Source organism: Hemicordylus capensis, chromosome 3, assembly GCF_027244095.1.
Source record: "Hemicordylus capensis ecotype Gifberg chromosome 3, rHemCap1.1.pri, whole genome shotgun sequence".
NCBI lineage: Eukaryota > Metazoa > Chordata > Lepidosauria > Squamata > Cordylidae > Hemicordylus > Hemicordylus capensis.
The window spans coordinates 191,825,505-191,845,905 of NC_069659.1; the positions used below are offsets into that span (position 1 = coordinate 191,825,505).

The 20,401-nt window shown below is 45.4% G+C and overlaps 1 protein-coding gene and 1 long non-coding RNA gene across 19 annotated transcripts in view; one reads left to right on the plus strand and one right to left on the minus strand.

Annotated features, from left to right (window-relative positions):
* LOC128350452 (WASH complex subunit 2A-like) overlaps positions 1–20,401 on the plus strand; it is a 155,546-nt gene that overhangs the window by 128,089 nt on the left and 7,056 nt on the right. For 11 of the 12 annotated variants that reach the window (XM_053308809.1, XM_053308812.1, XM_053308817.1 and 8 more), the window contains 5 exons: positions 2,346–2,471; positions 4,190–4,294; positions 12,225–12,350; positions 13,144–13,206; positions 13,592–13,804. In XM_053308809.1, coding sequence (XP_053164784.1) covers positions 2,346–2,471; positions 4,190–4,294; positions 12,225–12,350; positions 13,144–13,206; positions 13,592–13,804 — 633 coding nt within the window. The remainder of the gene's footprint in view (positions 1–2,345; positions 2,472–4,189; positions 4,295–12,224; positions 12,351–13,143; positions 13,207–13,591; positions 13,805–20,401) is intronic. The other variant, XM_053308808.1, reaches the window with a different exon arrangement.
* LOC128350457 (uncharacterized) overlaps positions 2,316–20,401 on the minus strand; it is a 28,714-nt gene continuing 10,628 nt past the window's right edge. For 6 of the 7 annotated variants that reach the window (XR_008319337.1, XR_008319334.1, XR_008319336.1 and 3 more), the window contains one exon: positions 2,316–2,477. This is a non-coding gene — a long non-coding RNA (uncharacterized LOC128350457). Of the gene's footprint in view, positions 2,478–5,017; positions 5,071–20,401 lie in introns of those variants that run through there. The other variant, XR_008319339.1, reaches the window with a different exon arrangement.

A 20,401-nucleotide genomic window follows, 5' to 3' on the forward strand; every position in this document is an offset into this window, starting at 1 on the left:
GGGGAACCTCCTATTGTAAAGCCCAATCTTACATCCAGACCTGGTGTGATTAAAGTTGACTGCCTGGAGGTTGAGAGGGATGGTCTGAGCTATCAAGGTCCTGCCATCATCAATGCCATTCTCGCCTCTTGTAAACCCTCTACCAACCTACCAAAAGTCCTACCAATTCACAAGGAGAACTTTTCTCAAATGAGCATCTTGCTACTCCCTGCAAGTTCACGTGTATAAAACTGAACGAGCTCCTGGCGTTTCTACAGGAAGGCCTCTCCAGGGGCCTAAAGGCTAACACGTTGAGAAGGCAAGCATCCTGTCTGTCTCAGAAGTTGTTTTCACATTATCAAGGGAAGGCTCTTCAACGCCATTTGCTGCAAAAGCTTCTTACCACACATCTTTCACCTCCAGTGTGTCACCATTTTCTCTCATGGGATCTACACACTGTACTTGGGGTTCTCCATTAGCACAAGGTTCTTCTCTGAATTATTTCTTTTAAAGTAGCATTTCTTATCGCAATCACCTCTGCCAGTTGGGTCTCTGAGATACACACCCTCTCTGTTAAAAAATAATTTGTGCATGTCTTCCATGGACGCTGTCAGACTCATACCCAACCCATTGCTTGTTCCAAAGGTTAATTCCATGTTCCATAGGACAGAAGATATATATTTGCCTTTGTTTTGTCCTCGACCTAGTTACCCAAAAGAACGGCAATGTCACAAGCTAGATGTTAGTAGGGCCCTTGCCTATTTACATTTCATGTTCTGCTGCTTTCTGCAAGTCTGACTCTCTGTTCATATCCTTCCAACTGCTATGGGCCAGAGGGCTCCTGCAGCCACCAAAGGATGATGGATTAAGACTTGTATTTGCTTAGCATACGAACTACAATGATTGCCCCTGCCTTCCCATATCACGGCACATTCCACGAGATCTGCGGCTACTTCGGTGGCTTTCTCTACCAATATTCTTAACACTATACGTTGGACATTGCTGCATCTTCCAGGGCAGCATTCGGCTGTAGGGTTCTTCAGCAGGTGCTTCTCCAGCAGTAGATCTAGGTATATTGTTCCCACCTGGGTTGTGTGCGCTGTAGTATTTCACCATGATGGGCGATCTCCTTTATCAGCAGAGAAAGGAACGTTGGTAATCACCATGAGGGTTTCTTCTTGCTGGTGTACTGGTCACCCATGCCTACTCGTGGTTTTCTGGGTCTACTGCTGGCTATCACCTGGGCTAACTTTAGCTGTCCTGTTCTGCTCTGCACTGTTCTCTCCTTGGTTCTTTCTTCTTCACTGTATTTTGGCTGGATTTTGTTGTCCTATCTGTGTATTGCTATCACTCACTTTGAGCTTTTCCGTGGAACTGGAGGGAACTGCCCAAGGTTCTTTTCATTTGCATAGTCTTGCCTTCTGAAGCATGTGGGTGGGGATAACCCATGATGGGTGACCTCAGTTACATCAGCAAGAAGAAACCGTCATGGTGAGTACCAGTGTTCCTTTCTGCACGATTAGTCCCAGTTTGTACAGAAGATCCACATCCTGTACAATCACTAAATTAGGAACCCTTAAAGAATTTCAGGTTCCTTTTTTAATTTTGTTGAATTGCAGCTTTATTCACTCCTTTCCCAAAGGCCACTAGTTATATGATAATTACAAATAGGCCATACAGGCATGAAATATCCCCCCCCCTCCCACCACCAAAATGAATTGTTTTTTGAGAACATGATCAAAATATAGGCCTGGCTTTTTTCTGATTTCTCATATAACAAGTGGTGGTTGGCTCAGAAGCTCTTTGTGACTATGAAAAATAGTGTATAAGCAGGACTGTAAACTTAAGTGCAAAGCATACTCAGCATTTGTGTGCTTTTCATCAGTATAGTTGATTTCAAATTCATTGTTGCAGTGTTTTGGCAAAGTTTTCAGGTGTTACTCAGTTTGTTGCAAGGAGCACAATAGGTCTAGGAAAATGTGAATAGAGGAGGAGGAAGAGATGGCATGCAAGGAACAGACAGCTTTGCTCTAGCACAGTCTGGGAGAGGAGCCCCTTCCCACAGGATGACCTAATCAAACTAGACTTGTCAGTTACCAGGAGGGAGGTGCTTTGTCCACTGACAGACTACTCTACTTACACTAAGAGAAGAGGAATTAGCTGGTAACAAAATTCTGCTGGGTGACAGATTTAGAATAATAGAAGAGCACATACACATTTTAACAAACAGGCAGCTGGAAAATTGTATTTTTTTAGGCATTCGAAATCTGGAGTTGGATGTTAATGGATGTATTAAACTCGGCTAATCTCAGCCATAATGTATTACAGAGCCCGTAAATGATTAATAGTGTTTATTTCCTTTCCAGCCTCCAGAGAAAACTGTGTGTCCCAAGAGTACAGGAGTCTTCCAAGATGAAGAACTTCTCTTCAGTCATAAGCTGCAGAAAGACAATGATCCTGATGTTGATCTTTTTGCCAGCAACAAAAAAGTGGTCAGTCTGTTGAAAATACCATGGGGATCTTGCTTAAAAATGAGTTCTTAAGTTGGAATTGGATTAAAAAACAAAACAAAACCCAAACCATTTCTGTTAGCACAGTAGCATGCAAACTTTTGAAAGGATAGATTTGCCAAGACCTACTGCCAATGGGTTTCAACATGCCTTTCTTTTTCTTTGTAAAGAACATTAAAATAAAAATCACTTATGTGTTTCAATCTCACTGCCGAGGCTCACTTGCAGAATAACAGGAGAAACTGGCTGGTCAAATATGTCTTTGCGGTAGTTTTTATTTATTTATTTATTTATTTATTTATTTGGTTGGTTGGTTGGTTGGTTGGTTGGTTGATTGATTTTTATACTGCCTTTCATTAGGCATCCCAGTGTTTAAAAGATACAGTAATGTAACTTTTAAAAGAAGACAGTGGCTTACATACCATGCAACACCTTGCTGAGCAAAAGTGGGTCACCTGTGCTGATTCCATCCAATTCTGAGCTGTGTCCATGTTGTTTCTGAGCTTGGAGAGGCTCTGTGGCAACTAAAGGTTGTGTCACTGCTACAACAATAACACACACAGTCACCGTGGACGCTCTGCAAACTCAGAAACAGCGTGGGCACAGCTTAGAATCGGATGGAGCTCTTGAATTGGTGAGGTGCCGCACATTGTGTAAGCCACTATGCACTGTAAGAAGCAAGCTCTGAATATGTTTGTAGGAAACAAGTAATGGAAGTACTATTTGCCTGCTAGGAGCTGATGTGTAGGCATGCATGGGAGGAGAGCTGGTCTTGTGGTCTTGTGCAAGCATGAATTGTCTCCTTTTGGTAATCAGGGTCCACCTTGATTTGCATTTGAATGGGAGATGTGTGAGCACTATAAGATATTCCCCTCGGAATCGGGCCGCTCTGGGAAGAGCACCTACATATTTGCTTGCAGAAGGTTCCAAGTTCCCTCTCTCACATCTCCAGATAGGGCTGAGAGAGACTCCTGCTTGCAACCTTGGAGAAGCTGCTGCCAGTCTATGTAGACATACTGAGCTAGATGGACCAATGGTCTGACTCTGTGTAAGGCAGCTTCCTATGTTTCTAACAATCGGGTGTGTCTTGAAACCCTTTGGCATCTTTCAGGTTTTTTATGCACTTTGAATGCACAGCAATGCCATTCTCAGATGAGAATGTGTCCTTAGCCTTAAATCATCTGTCATTTCTGCTAACATTTATTCCCATTCTATAGAAAGTATACCTTACTATACTTACTGAGCTATTCAGAGGATGGAAGTAATAATAAAATATTATAAATCCTGAGGCACAGTTCTTACAAATAGCAAGTGACATGACAAGTCTGTGTCTATACTGTGTGCGTGCAGACTTTAGGAGAGGGCTATAACATAATTGATCCTCCACATAAATTCTATGCATTTGTAGAATCCTAGGTGTTTGTGAAACAGACAGAATTATAGAGCATGATCTTTTTTTAAAATTGTCTAGGGCGGGTAGACTTGACCTTCCAGCTGTTGTTGAACTACAACTCCCAGCATCCCCAGCCACAATTTATTGCTGGAGGGCCAAGTTTGCCCACCCCTGATCGAAAGCCACAATCTGCCTTTGCTCTCCAATATTAGTAAATATTGAATAATGATTTTTTCCAGATACAGAAAAGTTATTCAACAACAACAAAATGACCTTGATCTATTTCTGTAATGTATATCAATTTTAGGTTCCAAAGCCAAGGGTAAAACTGTCATCTGGAGGAGGACTATTTGGGGCTGATGATGAAGATGATAATGATGGTCTCTTCAGTTCAGCGAAAGCAAAGCCTCTGGTACTTACTATTTTGTCTGGAGAATTTTAGGATAAGTGATAATAAGCAGGGATTTAGACTTTTTAATTTCCATGGGGTAAGCCACTAGACTGAACCTGAGAAAGGTGCAGCTTTATTATAATACCATGCAGTCTCCACTAACTGTCAACCCTATATTACATTCTTGTTATTAGAAAATGAACTCTGCTGATGTTCAGATATTTTCCCTCTAACAAATCTCATAAGGTCTGTACACCAATAGATACATGGATGAGGGAAATAAGTTTGCATATCTTAAGCATGTTCTAGTATACTTTAGCTTCAGATATTCCCTCATGGTAATAATGCTCAAAGAAAGGTAAAGATATTCACTCATGGTGGTAATGCTGTTTGCTTTTGGTATCAGGATCCGGGATGCTAAAGAAGCCTGGACTACTCGTCGTACTTTTCACATTATCAGTCTTTCTTTCCCTCACATTAACTAACACAATACAACTTTGCATGACTTGAATTCTTGAATTGTACAAATGCTCTTTTGGAACTGCACATTCTCTGCTGCTGGAGCTCGAAGACATCTCTAATTGGGTTGCCCTCCTCACATGTTCCTAGGCCAGACTTATGTAAATTAGCTAAGAGCCTTGGGAGGATAGCCCACCCAGTTCTTTCAATCCTGCATTGCTCCAGGCTGTTTCTATTCTTTTCTCTCCGTTCCTTAGCATTTTTTAAATCTTATCTCTCATTTACCTTCTGCTTTTTCGTCCATTTCCCAGCTTCTCTTGCACTCTACCTTTTCTACCCTAGAAAAGAAAAGACCTCATTTCCAGCCTTTCCTTCCCTAACTTCTGCTCCCCTTCTTTCTCCTTCCATGGAGCAAAACAGAGTGGTGGTAAGGATGGTTCTCATCCCGAAGGGGAAGAGGCCAGCTTCCCCCCAGCAATGAGAAAGCTCGGCTGCCCACTATCCCGTGTGGCGCCCTCAAGGCCTCCCTGGGACAAGATCAATGAAATGCCACCTTGAGTCTCCCACCTTCAGGCCGAGAGACCTGTAGCTTGGTAGAGAGGAGAGCCACCAAACATGCAGAGCTCTAGGATGGGGCAGACACATCCGCCGCCTCCTCCTCCCCTCCTGCTGTGGCTCTGCCAGGCACAAAGACCGCTCTCACCACCTTGCCACAGACATTGGCCAAACTGCAGGCCATGGTTGTGTGTTCAGCTGCTGCTGCCACCCCCACCTCAACAACCCTGGTGGGCTCATCAAACACTTCCCAGGTGATTGGCCCACCAACAGCTGAATTGCCTCCTCAACCCTGGTCTCCCAGGACAAATCAAGCGGCGATCAAGATACACAAGGAAATGGGAACAACCACAGTGAGACTGACCATGCTGCTGCTTCTTCTTGGGGGCCCCTGGGTTGAGTTCCTTCCCCCTCTCCCTTACTGACCACCCCAAGGCTATACCATCCTCCTGGCAAACATGGTTTAAGTATGCCATAGTCCTTTCCTTACAGAACGCTAACATTTCACATTCTAATACAGGGTGAAAAAAGAGATCCAGGAGAGAGCGGTTTGCCTCATCTGATTCCAGTAACACCTCCCTCCCACCAAAAAAAAAAAAGCAAAGAAAATGCACGAACACTCCAAGGCTAGGAGTACAGCACACAAATCCAAAAAGTCTGTGCATGCAGGCAGGGATGCTCATTTTTCAGAGCTCTTGGAGGTGGAGTCCCTAGACCCCCGCCCTGATGGTCCTATACTGTCTGCACCAGATAAGAGGCCTGTTCCAGAGGCCCGCATTATAGATCTCAAAAAATGAACTGGATCCAGTCCCAGATGACACCAATCCAGGAGACCCTGAGCATGATCACCTGCTGGATAAGGAGGGCGGCGAATGGTCTGATGGCTAGGAGTATGATTCATCCCAGCTCCTGTTCCTTTCTGAGGACTTTACCACCGTTATGACTAAGGCCATTGCTATGCTGAGGCAGCAGGCAAAAACCCCAACTACACCCCCTCAGCCTTCTAAAGGGGGACTTAAAGATTCCTAAACCTAAAACCAAAGACATGGAACTACCTTTCCCTGAAACATTGATGCGGTTAAGCAAGAATGGATGTTACCAGCCACAAATGGGAGGTCACTCACAGTGGCAAATGGGTACTATGCGTTCCAACAAAAAGCTACTTAAGACACCCCCTTCAGATGCACCAGTGATACAGCTGATCTCCGGTTCGCTCCTCCCCTGGGATGCAAAGGCACAACTTAAAGACCAAACTGGTAAGAAAGTAGAACTCGCACTCAAGCGCGTTCATGACAATACTTCCTTAGCGATAAGCTCTTCTGCAGCAGCTTCCATGCTAGCCAGGGCCTCTCTGATTTGGGTAGATGATCTATTACAGGAGTCTCACTAAGATCCAATTTGCCTACATCAGCAGCTCTTGAAAATACAAAAGGCACAAGCATTCGTGGTAGATGCCACATTTGATTCCATTCACTTTTCCTCCAGAGCATCGGCAGCATTAGTGGTGGGACAATGCAACCTCTGGCTTAAGAACTGGCAAGTTGACCTCCAAATCCAACCTGATGACCTTTCCATACAAAGGCATCAAACTCTTTGGAGATAACACACTAAAAGACATCCTGGTGGAGACCAGGGACAAGCGCAAGACGATGCCGTCCGTGCCTCGCAGACCCGACAGGCCTACATCTAGACTGCCTTCAGCCCTCTCGTACCTTCCATCCTGCCTTCTGTGGGGGCAACAGAGACTTTGGAACCCAGCGCCTAAGCTCGGAGAGGAGAACTGGTCTTGTGGTAGCAAGCATGACTTGTCCCCTTAGCTAAGCAGGATCCGTCGTAATTGCATATGAATGGGAGACTTAATGTGTGAGCACTGTAAGATATTGCCCTTGGGGGATGGAGCCGCTCTGGGAAGAAAAGAAGGTTCCAAGTTCCCTCCCTGGCATCTGTAAGATAGGGCCGAGAGAGATTCCTGCCTGCAACCTTGGAGAAGCCAGTCTGTGTAGACAATACTGAGCTAGATGGACCTATGGTCTGACTCAGTATATGTCAGCTTCCTACGTTCCTACGGAATACTTTCCTATGGGAAGAAACTCCAACCAGGGCCACCAGCCCTTCATACAACACACCAAGCCAGCAAAATCCAAAGCCTGACTGGAGGCACACCAGGCTGGGAGGCCCACCAGGCTGGCAGGCCATCTTTCAGCTCACTTCCACACCTGGGAATCCTCCACAAGAGATTGTTGGGTCCTCTAAACAATAGAGTTGGGTTACAAGATAGAAGATTTATCTCCAAGCTGCTTCCTCCCTACTCCACACTCACATTCGTCTTCTAAGCATTATGGCCTACTCACAGTAATACACCCCTGTGTGGAGATAAGGGCCATCAAACTCATCTCTCCCTCCCAGGAAGGTGAAGGTATCTATTCTGTCTTGTTCACTGTACCCAAGAAGCATGGCTCATACAGAGCAGTGCTGGACCTCAAATTTTTCAACAGTTGAGTGAAAAGAAGAAAATTCCAAATGGAATGTCTCTTCCCGATCACAGAGGTGCCCCACCACTTGGACTACATTGCCTCCATAGACATGAAGGAGGCCTACCTTCACATTCTAATTCACCCCAATAGCTGGTACCTCCTTCGCTTCAAATACACAGGCATACTCTACCAGTACACAGCACTGCCATTTGGACTATCGCCAGTGCCCCGGATCTTTACAGAAATATTCGCCCCCACCCCTGTGACATTTCTCCACCTACAGGGGATCTAAATATTCATATTCTCAGAAGATCTATTACTTTATTCTCATGCCCTCCACACAGCCCAGATGGACCTCCAGACCATATTAACCACTCTGTACAACCACAGCTTCTTGATCAGTAAAGACAAGAGCCAGCTTATACCATCGCACCAGCGTCTACATCTTAATAGTCCTCATTGACACCCTTCAGGACTTCATTTTTCTGTCTCCAGAGCACTTCCAGACCCTCATACAAGAAGTCTTGACGGTCTTCAGCAAAGAGACAGCTACACATTTTGCACTCACAACACTTGTATCAGCACTTTTTTCTCACTGTTACCCACACAACATGCCTCCTTCACAAACCCTTATGGCTGTAACATATCTCATGCTCTCACCCTTGCAAAACATGCTGCCCCTTCCCTGTGCTGGTCTATGACCGTAATAAAGATTGATTGATTGATTGATTGCTGCCCCTTCCTTAACTGCTTGGTTTCCATTGCTGCAATCTGTTCATTCTTGTGATGATCATTTTTTAGAAAGAGGCTCAACTCCGTAATACCAATCAGATACAGGTGAAACTCGGAAAATTAGAATATTGTGCAAAAGTCCATTAATTTCAGTAATGCAAATTAAAAGGTGAAACTGATATATGAGACAGACGCATTACATTCAAAGCGAGATAAGTCAAGCCTTAATTTGTTATAATTGTGATGATCATGGCGTACAGCTCATGAAAACCCCAAATCCACAATCTCAGAAAATTAGAATATTACATGGAACCAAGAAGACAAGGATTGAAGAATAGAACAATATCGGACCTCTGAAAAGTAGAAGCATGCATATGTATTCAGTACTTGGTTTGGGCCCCTTTTGCAGCAATTACTGCCTCAATGCGGCGTGGCATGGATGCTATCAGCCTGTGGCACTGATGAGGTATTATGGAAGACCAGGATGCTTCATTAGCGGCCTTCAGCAATTCTGCATTCTTTGGTCTCATGTGTCTCATCCTTCTCTTGGCAATGCCCCATAGATTCTCTATGGGGTCAGGTCAGGCGAGTTTGCTGGCCAATCAAGCACAGTACACTGTATACTTTTCAGAGGTCCGATATTGTTCTATTCTACAATCCTTGTCTTCTTGGTTCCATGTAATATTCTAATTTTCTGGGATTGTGGATTTGGGGTTTTCATGAGCTGTACGCCATGATCATCACAATTATAACAAATTAAGGCTTGACTTCTCTCGCTTTGCATGTAATGCGTCTGTCTCATATATCAGTTTCACCTTTTAATTTGCATTACTGAAATTAATGGACTTTTGCACGATATTCTAATTTTCCGAGTTTCACCTGTATGTATTTAATAGTTTCCCCTTAGTTTACTTTCAGTTTAAAATGGGAACTCTGAAACCTTGTAGCCCTAATAACAAATGACATACTTCCACCAAACCAGCACAAGGATGTCCTGCAATGTACTTGATGTTTTAACATGATCTAATGAGTGAAAAGGAGAAATATCAGTTACATTTCGGGTGTGCAAAAGATGGTAGCAAGGAACATCCTCTCTAATAAAACGCTTGGTGTCCGTCCGTGGACGGACACCAAGCGTGCGTTCGTGCCTGGCCTGTTCTGGGCATGCCCAGAACAGGGCAAGGGAGGCACGAACGGCAGGACCCGGCGGCCATGTTGGGGCCGGGAGAAGGAGAAGTGGCCGCCGCCTACGCCAGGAGGAGAGTGCGGGAGAGGCGGCGGCGCAGCCGTGGCCACGGCCAGAGGTGGCGGTGGCCGCGACGGGGCAACTGGCAGCGGGAGTGCGGGTGAGGCGGTGGCGGGGCCAGAAGCGGCCGCCGCAAATAAAGGAGAGAGGCGCCGGGGGAAGAGGCGGCGGGGAAGCTGGCCGAGGTGGTGGCGGAGCCGCCGCCGAGGCCTGGCGCCGCCAGTAAAGCCGGGCGGGGGGGGGGAAACCTTGGGGCCCGATCCCACCATTCCCGTCCCGTCCAAATTGGCCCTGAAAAATGCCGCCGCCGAACCGCCCTCCCAGCTGCCCGATCCCACCATTTGTACAGGAAAGAGGAGCTCGCCAGCAGAGCTCCTCTTTCTGCAAAGGCTCTTCTCAAACTGGCGCTTTGAGCGGAAAGGGCGTCCTTTCCGCTCAAAGCGCCAGTTTGAGAAGAGCCTTTGCAGAAAGAGGAGCTCTGCTGGCGAGCTCCTCTTTCCTGTACAAATGGTGGGATCGGGCAGCTGGGAGGTTTGGCGGCGGGGGCCGAAAGCATTACTAGCGCCCGTTTTTCAACGGGCTAAAATTCACTTGTAACAATATAAAACCTTAGTTTTATGAGAAATAGAATTTACAGCCTTTATAGTGACATAATGCCACGTAATGGCACATCAGGGAAACAACCTGCCTAGAGAGCAGGAGGCTGTTGGTTCGAATCCCTACTGGTGTGTTTCCCAGAATATGGGAAACTCCTGTATCAGTGATATAGGAAGGTGCTGAAAGGCATCATCTCATACTGCATGGGAGAAGGCAATGGTAAATCACTCCTATATTCTACCAAGGAAACCATATTGCTCTGTGGTCGCCAGGAGTTGGCACCGACTTGACATCCCAACCTTTCCTTTTTTCTTTAGTGACATAACTGACAAACTAGGGGGCTTTTTAATCTATAACTTAACTGCCTTTCTTTGAAAACTCCAATTCCATCCCAAAACCTAGGCCCAGTGACAACTGGCAGAGAGTTGGATTTGGAGTATCAGTAGCATTTCTGAGAAACTTGTGGGGGAAAAGCTGTTAACTATTCATGTAAAGAAGTAGCTGTCCTTGAATTCTAGTTGCACAATAACAGTGGTTACAGGTAAACTGTATGTTATGTATTTACATTTTTATTCTATTTCAGAGGATTAGGGTGGGTTGCATAAATATTCAGAAAAGATAGCCATCCTTGCTGCTGTAGAAATCACAGTCAATTGGCACATAAAAGGTGATTGTGCCTCAAAAGCAGAGACTTGGGCCTAATTTGCACAAACAGTAGATATTTTCACAGATAACCTGTGATTGGGCTATACCATTTTCAGGTTCAGATATGAAGATACAAATAGTTATAGTTCCAAAAGGTTGGAGGTACAAATACAAGAATAATAAATCTTTCACATATACAACATATCACATATGTTGGGGAGAAGGATTTATTTGTTAAATGTGTATCTTGCTTTTTGGCCAAAATTGGCTTCTAATACAGCTTACAGTTCAGGCACAAAATGATACAATGATATTTTAATTCTGGGACACTTGGGGATATGTACGGCAGAGGCTTCTGGTACCTGGAGGTAGATGACATATTCTAGGTTCCAAGTTGGAAGCCAGAGTGGTGTAGTGGTTAGAGTGCTGGACTAGGACCGGTGAGACCCGAGTTCAAATCCCCATTCAGCCATGATACTTGCTGGGTGACTCTGGGCCAGTTATTTCTCTCTCAGCCTAACCTACTTCACAGGGTTGTTGTGAGGAGAAACTCAAGTATGTAGTACACCGCTCTGGGCTCCTTGGAGGAGGAGCGGGATATAAAAGTAAGTAAGTAAATAAATTAAAGTTGTTTGCTCTTGTGGAAGGTGGGGTGACACAAAAAGCAGTAGCTGTACTCAGGAGCTGTCTGATTATAAAGATGCCAGCCCACAAAAGCAACTCCTCAACTGATTTGCATAACTTAATATTCTCTTATGATGTCAGTTTGCTATGTCCAGATACATAATTTTTGCTTAGACGTATATGTATCCGTTGCACATGCATGCATACACCCACCCACCAATGTTGTCTGAAATGGTACAGACCAGATGCAGGTTTTATCACCTCATCTGTTTATGAGAACTAGGCCTCTGTTATGCCATTAATCAATTATTATTATCATTATTATTATTATTACATTTATATCCTGCTCTTCCTCCAAGGAGCCCAGAGCGGTGTACTACATGCTTGAGTTTCTCCTCCCAACAACTCTGTGAAGTAGGTTAGGCTGAGAGGGAAGTGACTGGCCCAGAGTCACCCAGCTAGTATCAATGCCCTCCAAGTTCCTCAGACTCACTCCATGGATTAGCAAAATATATTCTGCAGAAGCTAGAGTCAAACTGTGTTACAATTTCTCTCTTTTGATATGTTATTTATACTTAATCTTATGCCTTTTGTTTGTTTGTTTTTAATTTATTGGAAGGTAGCAGAAAAGAAAACAGTAAAAAAGAAGGGCAGCACAATCTCTTCTGTGGAGGACGACAGTAAAATTCTGGATTGTGATCAAAGTGCCAACCAAGAAGAAAAATCAAGTCTGGAGGCTGTTGAGGTTTGCAAATTCTGCCATGTAGAATTTTCACAATGGAAATGCATCAGGATGTACAGTAGCTTCGATTGTCTTATGTTAGTATCACCAGCTTCAAGAGAGGCTGGCTGTTGCATTCTCTAAAAGACCACTCCCTGGACTATCCCAATTTATGTCTAGCTAACACAGTATAATACAGTCACAATGGCCTCATTCGGACATTATTAAAAGGACAGTGTACTCAAGTACATTGTCCCAAGCGGGAACGGAAGTCCTGCCCTGCTGCTGAGTTTGTCACTCCACTCTCACCCCGGCCCCTGATGCTCATGCTTACACAGCCTTTGTCTGAAGCAACAAAGGTAAGCGTGATGGCAGGCATTTCCATGAGTGGAAGACTCAAGTTCTTCAGTCTCGTGATCATGGAAGCGCCTGACATACATACAATCTTTGCTGCTTCAGACAAAGGGTGTGTAAGCATGAGTGTCGCCGGAGGGGCAGGAATGACAGACATGGCGGGTGGGGCAGGACTTCTGTCCCCACTTGGGATAGTGTCCTTGAGTATGCTGTCCTTTTTAATAATAACTGAATGAGGCTTGCCTTTTTTGTAGGTTTCCTCATTGAATATTTTGTTATTACCTCACCTTCTCAACCTAATTAATAAGGGTTCAGGGATTACCTTTCCCTTCTCAACCTAAACAGGGTTGGGGGATTGGACTATGTTTTCCAGGCGTCTGTGAATATTCTGAGATTCCTCCATAAAAATGTGTGGTGTTCTCATTAATTTTAATTTACTAAAGTCTAATGTAACTTTATGCAGAAATCCACTGGCCCTGCTGCGAGTAAACATAAAGAACCTTCGTCTCGGATTGGAAAACTACAAGTAATTTACTGGCATTTTAACTTTCAATATACTTTTCATATCGTTTTGTTGTTCTTTTAATCCTTTTTGCTTCCAACTTCAGTCCTTTCTTACAGATACTTGTAAAATGCATGTTTAACAAGATGTGCTGTTTTGGGAACAAGAGATTTCTGGATAGGCTTACAAATTCTGATTGGAATGTAAAGTATTGTGGTTGGGAGACAGGAAGATATGGTTGTCAGTCTGTGTGCATGCAGTGTTCTTGGCTACTTCATTTTTTTCCCCTTGGCAAATATAGGAATACTCTTGCTGATCTTTTTTTCTCTCTTGGGCTGTGTCTGACACAGGAGACTTTTGGCCTGACCTATTGATGCCATTAACATTAGTCTCTCCCTCATTTTCTAAGGCAAATTTGAATATTAACCCAGCAGCTTTGCTGCCAACTGGGACTTCAAATTGCTCTATTGTGAAACCACCTCCTCTATATCCAGAGACTCCATGTCATGAGCCTCAGGGCGTGCAACTTATCAAAAAGCCCTCTGCTACAAGAAGCAGTGAAGAGATGGAAGTCAGTTTTGATGATCCAATGCAAGCAGAAATTTTACAAAACGTCAACAAGGTAATTTTATACATCTGGTTGAAGAAGTGGAGTGACGTCTACAAATCACATTTACTGTCTGATCATTAAAGTCACTTTTAACTGAATTTCATTACTTGTTCTAGTCTCCAGAAAGATCAGAGGAATATATAGAAGAACAGGGATTTTGGCGGGGGGGGGGGCAAGGTAAATGTATTTGTACAAAGTTAAGGAAACTAGGGGAGGCATCTGATAATGTTTGAAAGAATGCCATCAGGAACAATCTGTAGTTGTCATCCCTCAGGGCTGAGACTGAAATGGGCCACTGGGAGGCAGGCTCAAATTAGAGGAAACTGGAGCTGGACTAGTAGACACCTCTTGCTTCCCCTCTAGAGCCATGAATGTCTGAACAAGGGGGGCAGTTGCCTACCCCTGGACTGAACCAATATTAATATTGGATACAACCTGGTTGTGTGTTTATTTCTATTAACGTATGTGTATAATTTGCAACCCCCGCTGGAAAAAGTCTGCCAATGCCCATGTATAGAGCCAGTCTTTCTCCTGCAGCTGTGGTTTAAAAGGTTCACTGCCTGGTCAGAGGAGCCGGGTCCAGCCGCTTAAATCCTCTTCTTTGACTAGGCATGAAGGAAGAAAGAAGACACATTGTGACACCAAAACAGCTTTACAGCTGTGCCCCAATATGCCCAAGAGGCACACAGAGGCGTCTGAAGGATGGGTAAATGTGCTTTGGGCGTGGTCTGCTCACCTTAGCCTAAGCATTTGGAAGAGACACCCTGTGTGCCCAGTAACCGACCCTGCATGAGCCTCCTCACCAGCCCATCCTGTCCTCACTCATGTGGAGACGATCCCAGGTGGACTTTGCCCCTTGCGCCCCCCCCAACCCTACAGTTCTGGCAGCAGGGTTATTCACTGAGCCTCTAGGTAGGGTGGGCACAACATGGAAGGGGGCTGTCATCCCAATGTCCACAGTGTGGACTAATAAGAGAAGAGAGGGGGGAAATCAATTTGAAGTGGCTGACTGCACCTGGGCCACATTGGTAAGTTCCAGTTGCTGCCTCATGTAGACCCAAACTACTTGGTGCAGGCCATACCATGGCTTGCTTTTAGAGTCACTATTGGTGGTCACTCACCCTCAGATGCTGCCTCATGCTTCAGGTTGCTAGCAGATGGCTGCGTCACTGCTAGGCCTGAGCAGCTAGCCCAAGAAACAGCTCCTAGACAGCAGAGTTGAGTATGGCATTCCCCTGAGGCTGCTCTTCCCCAAATACTGCCATTCCCTTTTCGGGATATCAGGCACCCACTTTGGCCTTGCAGTGTGGTGGAAATCTACCAGCCTGAGTTATTGGTGCTAGCATTTTTGAGGGGAGCTGTCATAGCTCGTACCAGAGCCAGAGGAGGAAGGGGAGTTCACTGGGGTTGGATCCTTGCCTGTAAGAGATTCACAATAGGTTGCCAGCATCCACTTCATTTCGATGTGGGAAAACCCACTCTCCATATAAGATTCCGGGGGGGGGGGTGGATAAAGTGGCAAAACCCTCCATAGAAGGGCTGAGCAGTCTTAGGCCTCCAAATGTGACATGTGACTAAGGCAGACACAGAATGAAGAGTAGAACACTTTCGCAACAGTCTAATTTATCTATATTATTAATTTTCCTGGGTGCGCCTTAGAATGTGCGTCCAGCTGATTGGCTGGGCGGCAGAGGTGCCTGCTTGGCTGAGGCGCACCCAAGAAGATTGGTCGTCGCGGTGGCAGCGGGCCCGGCTGTGGAGGCCAGAGATGGCGGCTGGCCCAGCCTGACCACAGAGGCAAGCAGCAGCGGTCCCAGCTGCGGAGACAAGCGGCAGCGGCAGGCCTGGCCACAGAGGCAAGCAGTGGCAGGCCCGGCCGCTCAGCTGAGGCGGTGGTGGGCCTGGCCGCTGAGTTGTGCGGGAGGAGGAGGGAGGGCAAGAGAGTGGGGCTGGAGGGAGGGAAGAACAGCCGGCCCCAAAGAGCGCACAGATGCTCTGTGCGGGTTGGCTAGTTATTAGATTAAAAGAAAAAGCTATGCAATAAGAACAATTGTCTTTTCATAAAGCAGATTGTAAGAGAGAGAGTTTTTATTAACCTGGGAGCTCAGGCCCCACAAAGCCAGGAAATTTAAATCTAAGACTGATGCCTTAACAGTTGTGCCATGTGATCAGTAATGACATTGTGCAATGTCCCAAATTCTGCTCACTTACAACTTTCCCTCCATGCACCCCACACTTTTCCTTGGTCTTTGAGGCCCCACTGAAGATGGGGAATCTGGAGTGCCTGGAACCAGCAAAGATGCTCCATGGTGTCCATGTGGGTACATCAAAGGCAAACTGTAAGCAAGCAGAATTTGTGACTTTGCACAACATCTTTACTGATCACATGGCCCATCTGTCAAGGCATTGGCCTTAGGTTCCAATTTCCTGGCTTTGTGGAGCTTGAGCCAAAATGAGATAGCCTTAACTCTGGTCTTAAATGGGCAGGCTTTTGGAGGCTTGTGAACAGAAAATTTATCGTTACAGTGCTAGCAATACAATACAATACCCTCCCCTGTGTCACATTTAGTATTGATTCTAATGTATGCAGTGAATTGCATTATATTTTTATATATTTCTAAAATAGCTGCAGGATATTCTGCATTATAGTCAAGTCTTACAATGGTTTAGTGAAACCAGTGTGGTGTAGTGATTAGAGTGTTGGACTAGGACCAGGAAGACCCGAGTTCAAATCCCCATTTAGCCATGAAACTCAGTGGGTGACTTTGGGCCAATCACTTCTCTCTCAACCTAACTTAACTCAAAGGGTTTTTGCAAGGGTTAAACATGTACATTGTCCTGGGCTCTTTGGAGGAAGAGCGGGATATAAATGTAAAAATAAATAAATAATAAAATATGCAACAGTATATATACAACAGTATTTTGGAAGGTGCGTGTGAGGATTATTATTATTTATTTATTTGATTTCTATACTGCCCTTCCAAAAATGGCTCAGGGCGGTTTACACAGAGAAAGAATACATAAATAAGATTACTTTGATTAAAAAAATATCCAGTGTGAGGGTCATTCCCCACCTCCATGCAATGCTGTGCATTTCCCAGTGCTGGAGGGCAGCAGGGCTATAAGCATAACAGAGATCTGTCAAGTGCCAGCACCATCTTGAAAGGCACACACACTTCCCAGTGTTCTGTGTGTGCCTTCCAAGATAGTGCTGGGGCTGTCACGGGCTTGCGGCGATCTATTTCAACTGCGCAGACATGCTGAAGTTTCAATTATCAAGAGCTGCTGGGCTGGACGGACAGGCCTAGTGGTTGCTCAGTCCGCTGCGGAGGGCGGGACGCCTTTTCGGATCACCCCTCAGCCGCACACATGGTAGCTGAAATTACGGTGGGGAAAACAGAGGTTTGGTGTGGCAAGGCTGCAGGAGGCCCCCCAAAAGCATGTTTTTGGGGGGCCTCACAGCAGGGGACCTTGCAGCGGGGGAGGTCCGGGTGCCCCAGTTACCTAGGTGCGCCCCTGCGCTGTTCTAAGGTTTTTGGGGAAAGGACCAAAGTGTCAATTTTCAGCACTTTTTAACCTGCTTTTTTTGTCGAATGCCAGGTAGATCTTGTTTTGGCCATTGATGTTGAGTAGGCTAGTCCCATTGGGAGGAGGGATAATCTCAGCCAGTAGTTGAGTATGGGCAGCCAGATTCTGGCTTCCACTTCCACCAGGCCTGCTTCCAGTCGTGGAGTGGCGTTAGAGACACAACAGGGTTTTTGCAGTACTGCTCTTAAGAATTTGGATTTGACAAACTCTGGAGGGGCAAAATTGGAAAAGGGGCCAAACTGGGCACTGTATAGAAGTTGTGCCATTGACTTAGCTTCAGATGGCTTAAGGGCTGTATTGGACCCATTTTTGAGTGGAAGAATTTTAGAATGGCAGCGGTGCTTTTCTGGGCATTTTGGGCAATATAGCTGCCATGGGCCTTCCTAGTCCCAGAAGCGTGGAAAACCACCTGCAGGTATTTGAAACATGAGACCTGGTTGATGTCATTCCCGGTTATATGCCAGGAGTGTGTCCTGGGTCTCTTAGCGAAGACCATGATTTTGTTTTTGTGGTAACTGATTTCCAGTAGGCTTCCTTGAAGTATTGGATGAGGGTCCTCAGTGCTCTTTTAAGTCCTGTGGGGATCCTTGAGAGAACTGCCATCAGCATAGAGCAGGGTGGAAATATGTTTCTCTCCCAGCTTTGCGGGGGTGGTGGTGGTGGTGGAGTTGTTTAGATGGCCCACCATGTCATTTACATAGAAGTTGAACAGGAGAGGAGCAAGTATGCAACGTTGTTTGATACCCTTATGGGTTGGGATGGCATTAGATAAGTGTCAAGGGTTGCATCTAACTTTCAGGGATGTGTCATCAAGCAGAGAATGAATGAGGAATAGCAGGCATTGATCAGTCAAGGCTTCCAGTTTATCCAATTTTGGAGGTTTATCCCATTCTTCCAGTTTATCCCATTTTGGGTGAGATGGGAGTCAAAAGTGGACTTGAGATCAATGAAGGCTTTATACAAGGAGACTGAGTTATGAGTGGAGTATTTTTCAGTTAGGTGCTGAACAGTGCTCCCTCTAAGGCGTGTGTGTGCTCACACATTTTTTGATGGCTGCTCAGTTAATTTTAGATCCCGCTCAGGTTGAATCAGGAAGGCCCCATTCTGAATGCATGTGTGTGCACACTGCCTTGATACTGATGCCCAGAACAAAATCCATTCTGCACACCGATGAATTAAATTAAAAAACCAAAAGGCATAAGATTAAGTATAAATAACATAACAAAAGGGAGCGATTGTAACACAGTTTGACTTTAGCTTCTGCAAAATATATTTTGCTAATCCATGGAGTGAGTCTGAGGAACTTGGAGGATCTTGATTAATGACATAGCAGAGGCCTAGTTCTCATAAACAGATAAGATGATAAAACCTGCATGTGGTCTGTACCATTTCAGACTGCATTGATTGGTGGGTGGGTGTATGTATGTGCAACAGGCAGAGACTTGATATTGTTAAGAATATTCATAGGGGAAAGACTATTATGCACAATATATAATTATATGTTCTTTAGTCAGGCTAACAGGTTAATGTATAACAATATATGCGTGCCTCAGTGATGAAAGAATGCGCGATATACATAGCATATAGAATGCTTGGAATACATAGAGGTGGGGAGGAGAAGGGGGCTGCACAGAAAATGATTCTGGCAGAAGATGGTGGAATCTTGAGCTCTCTGCTCAGGGGCCCCAACCCTCTCTTAGCATACAGATTCCACATAGGAAGAAGGCAGCTACCGCATCTCAAGCAAATAAACTGGGGAGATTACAGTGATGTCAAAATGAAGATTGTTGGCAAATGACATTCCTGGGCCCATAGACAAGACAGGGTCTCTGGGGGTTGCATGTGGTGACTGCTGGGGCAATGAGTGCAATGTGGAGGCCCTTTCCTTTGGGGTAGCAGTGTCTGTATGTAGGGTCTGAAGCTCTTCAGCAGCAGTAGTAGGGTTGCATAGTGATGTTATAAGCTAGGGCTGGGTTAGCTCAAGGACCCCTTCCTTTCGGGTTTTTGTATCCATGAAGAGTGTTTGGGGCTCTTCAGCACCAGGAGGGAGCATAGATAGAGCTGTCCTGGGTTGGGGCTCTGGCATTGGCACTAATGGGGCCCTCAGATGGGGACTGATGGTGAAGGGAGTCCATGTCACTGTTGGTGTTTGTGGGTTCAGACTCTGAGATGGAAAGGAGAAGGGTCAGTGGCTACATCTGTTTTTTAAACACGAGTAAATTCCCCAGATCTGCAAGCTTAGAAGTTATGGAGAAGGTGCCCCTCCCCGCCCTCATCCGAAGGAGCTGGTGTGGGAGGGTGTGATATCTGAAGGTGAGCAGAATTCTCTTTAAACCTTGGCAGCTTGGCAGAAGTTGGATCAGGTCCAGGTCTACAGATCTGGAGTGGCAGTTTAAAAGTTGGCTCAGAGAGTTAGTAATCACTTTATTATGAGCCCAACTCCTGACATTAAGGTTCATTTCTATTTGCATTAGCACCTGGGAAGTTTGAAATACACAGTCCAGCATGTATCCTTTGTGTGATTTTGGCAGAGGTTCTGACTGGAGCTGAGGCTGGAGTTGCTTGGGCATTGCCAGAAGCTGTGTTTAGAGGTTTAATTGTATATTTGTGTAGCACAAATTCATCAAAGGCATGCCTGAGCTTATCTACTTTTGTTGAGAATGTGTTTAAGTGCCCTAGAATTTGTATGTCCATTTCTGCTGTAAACAAACATGCTTCTCCTAAAAATCTTTTGGTAGGGGTCTATATGAGCAGCTGCATGGATGTTTGGCTCTCTTAGGTCCCCTGTCTCTCTGCTCCAGGGGTTTGTCTGAGCCGGAGTTCTTAGATAGCAAAGGAGATGCCTGATGTAATGCATCAGGCTCCTTGCAGGGGTGAGGGAGGGTTCTCTGTGCCCAGGGCCATAAATCTGTTTTTGGTAGGGAGTGTGAAGGTTGTTCTCATGGTTCCATTGGTGGGAAGGTAGGAGTTGATCCTCATCTGCTTCCCTGCCTTGGTTGATTAGTTGTTAGGGCTGTTCCT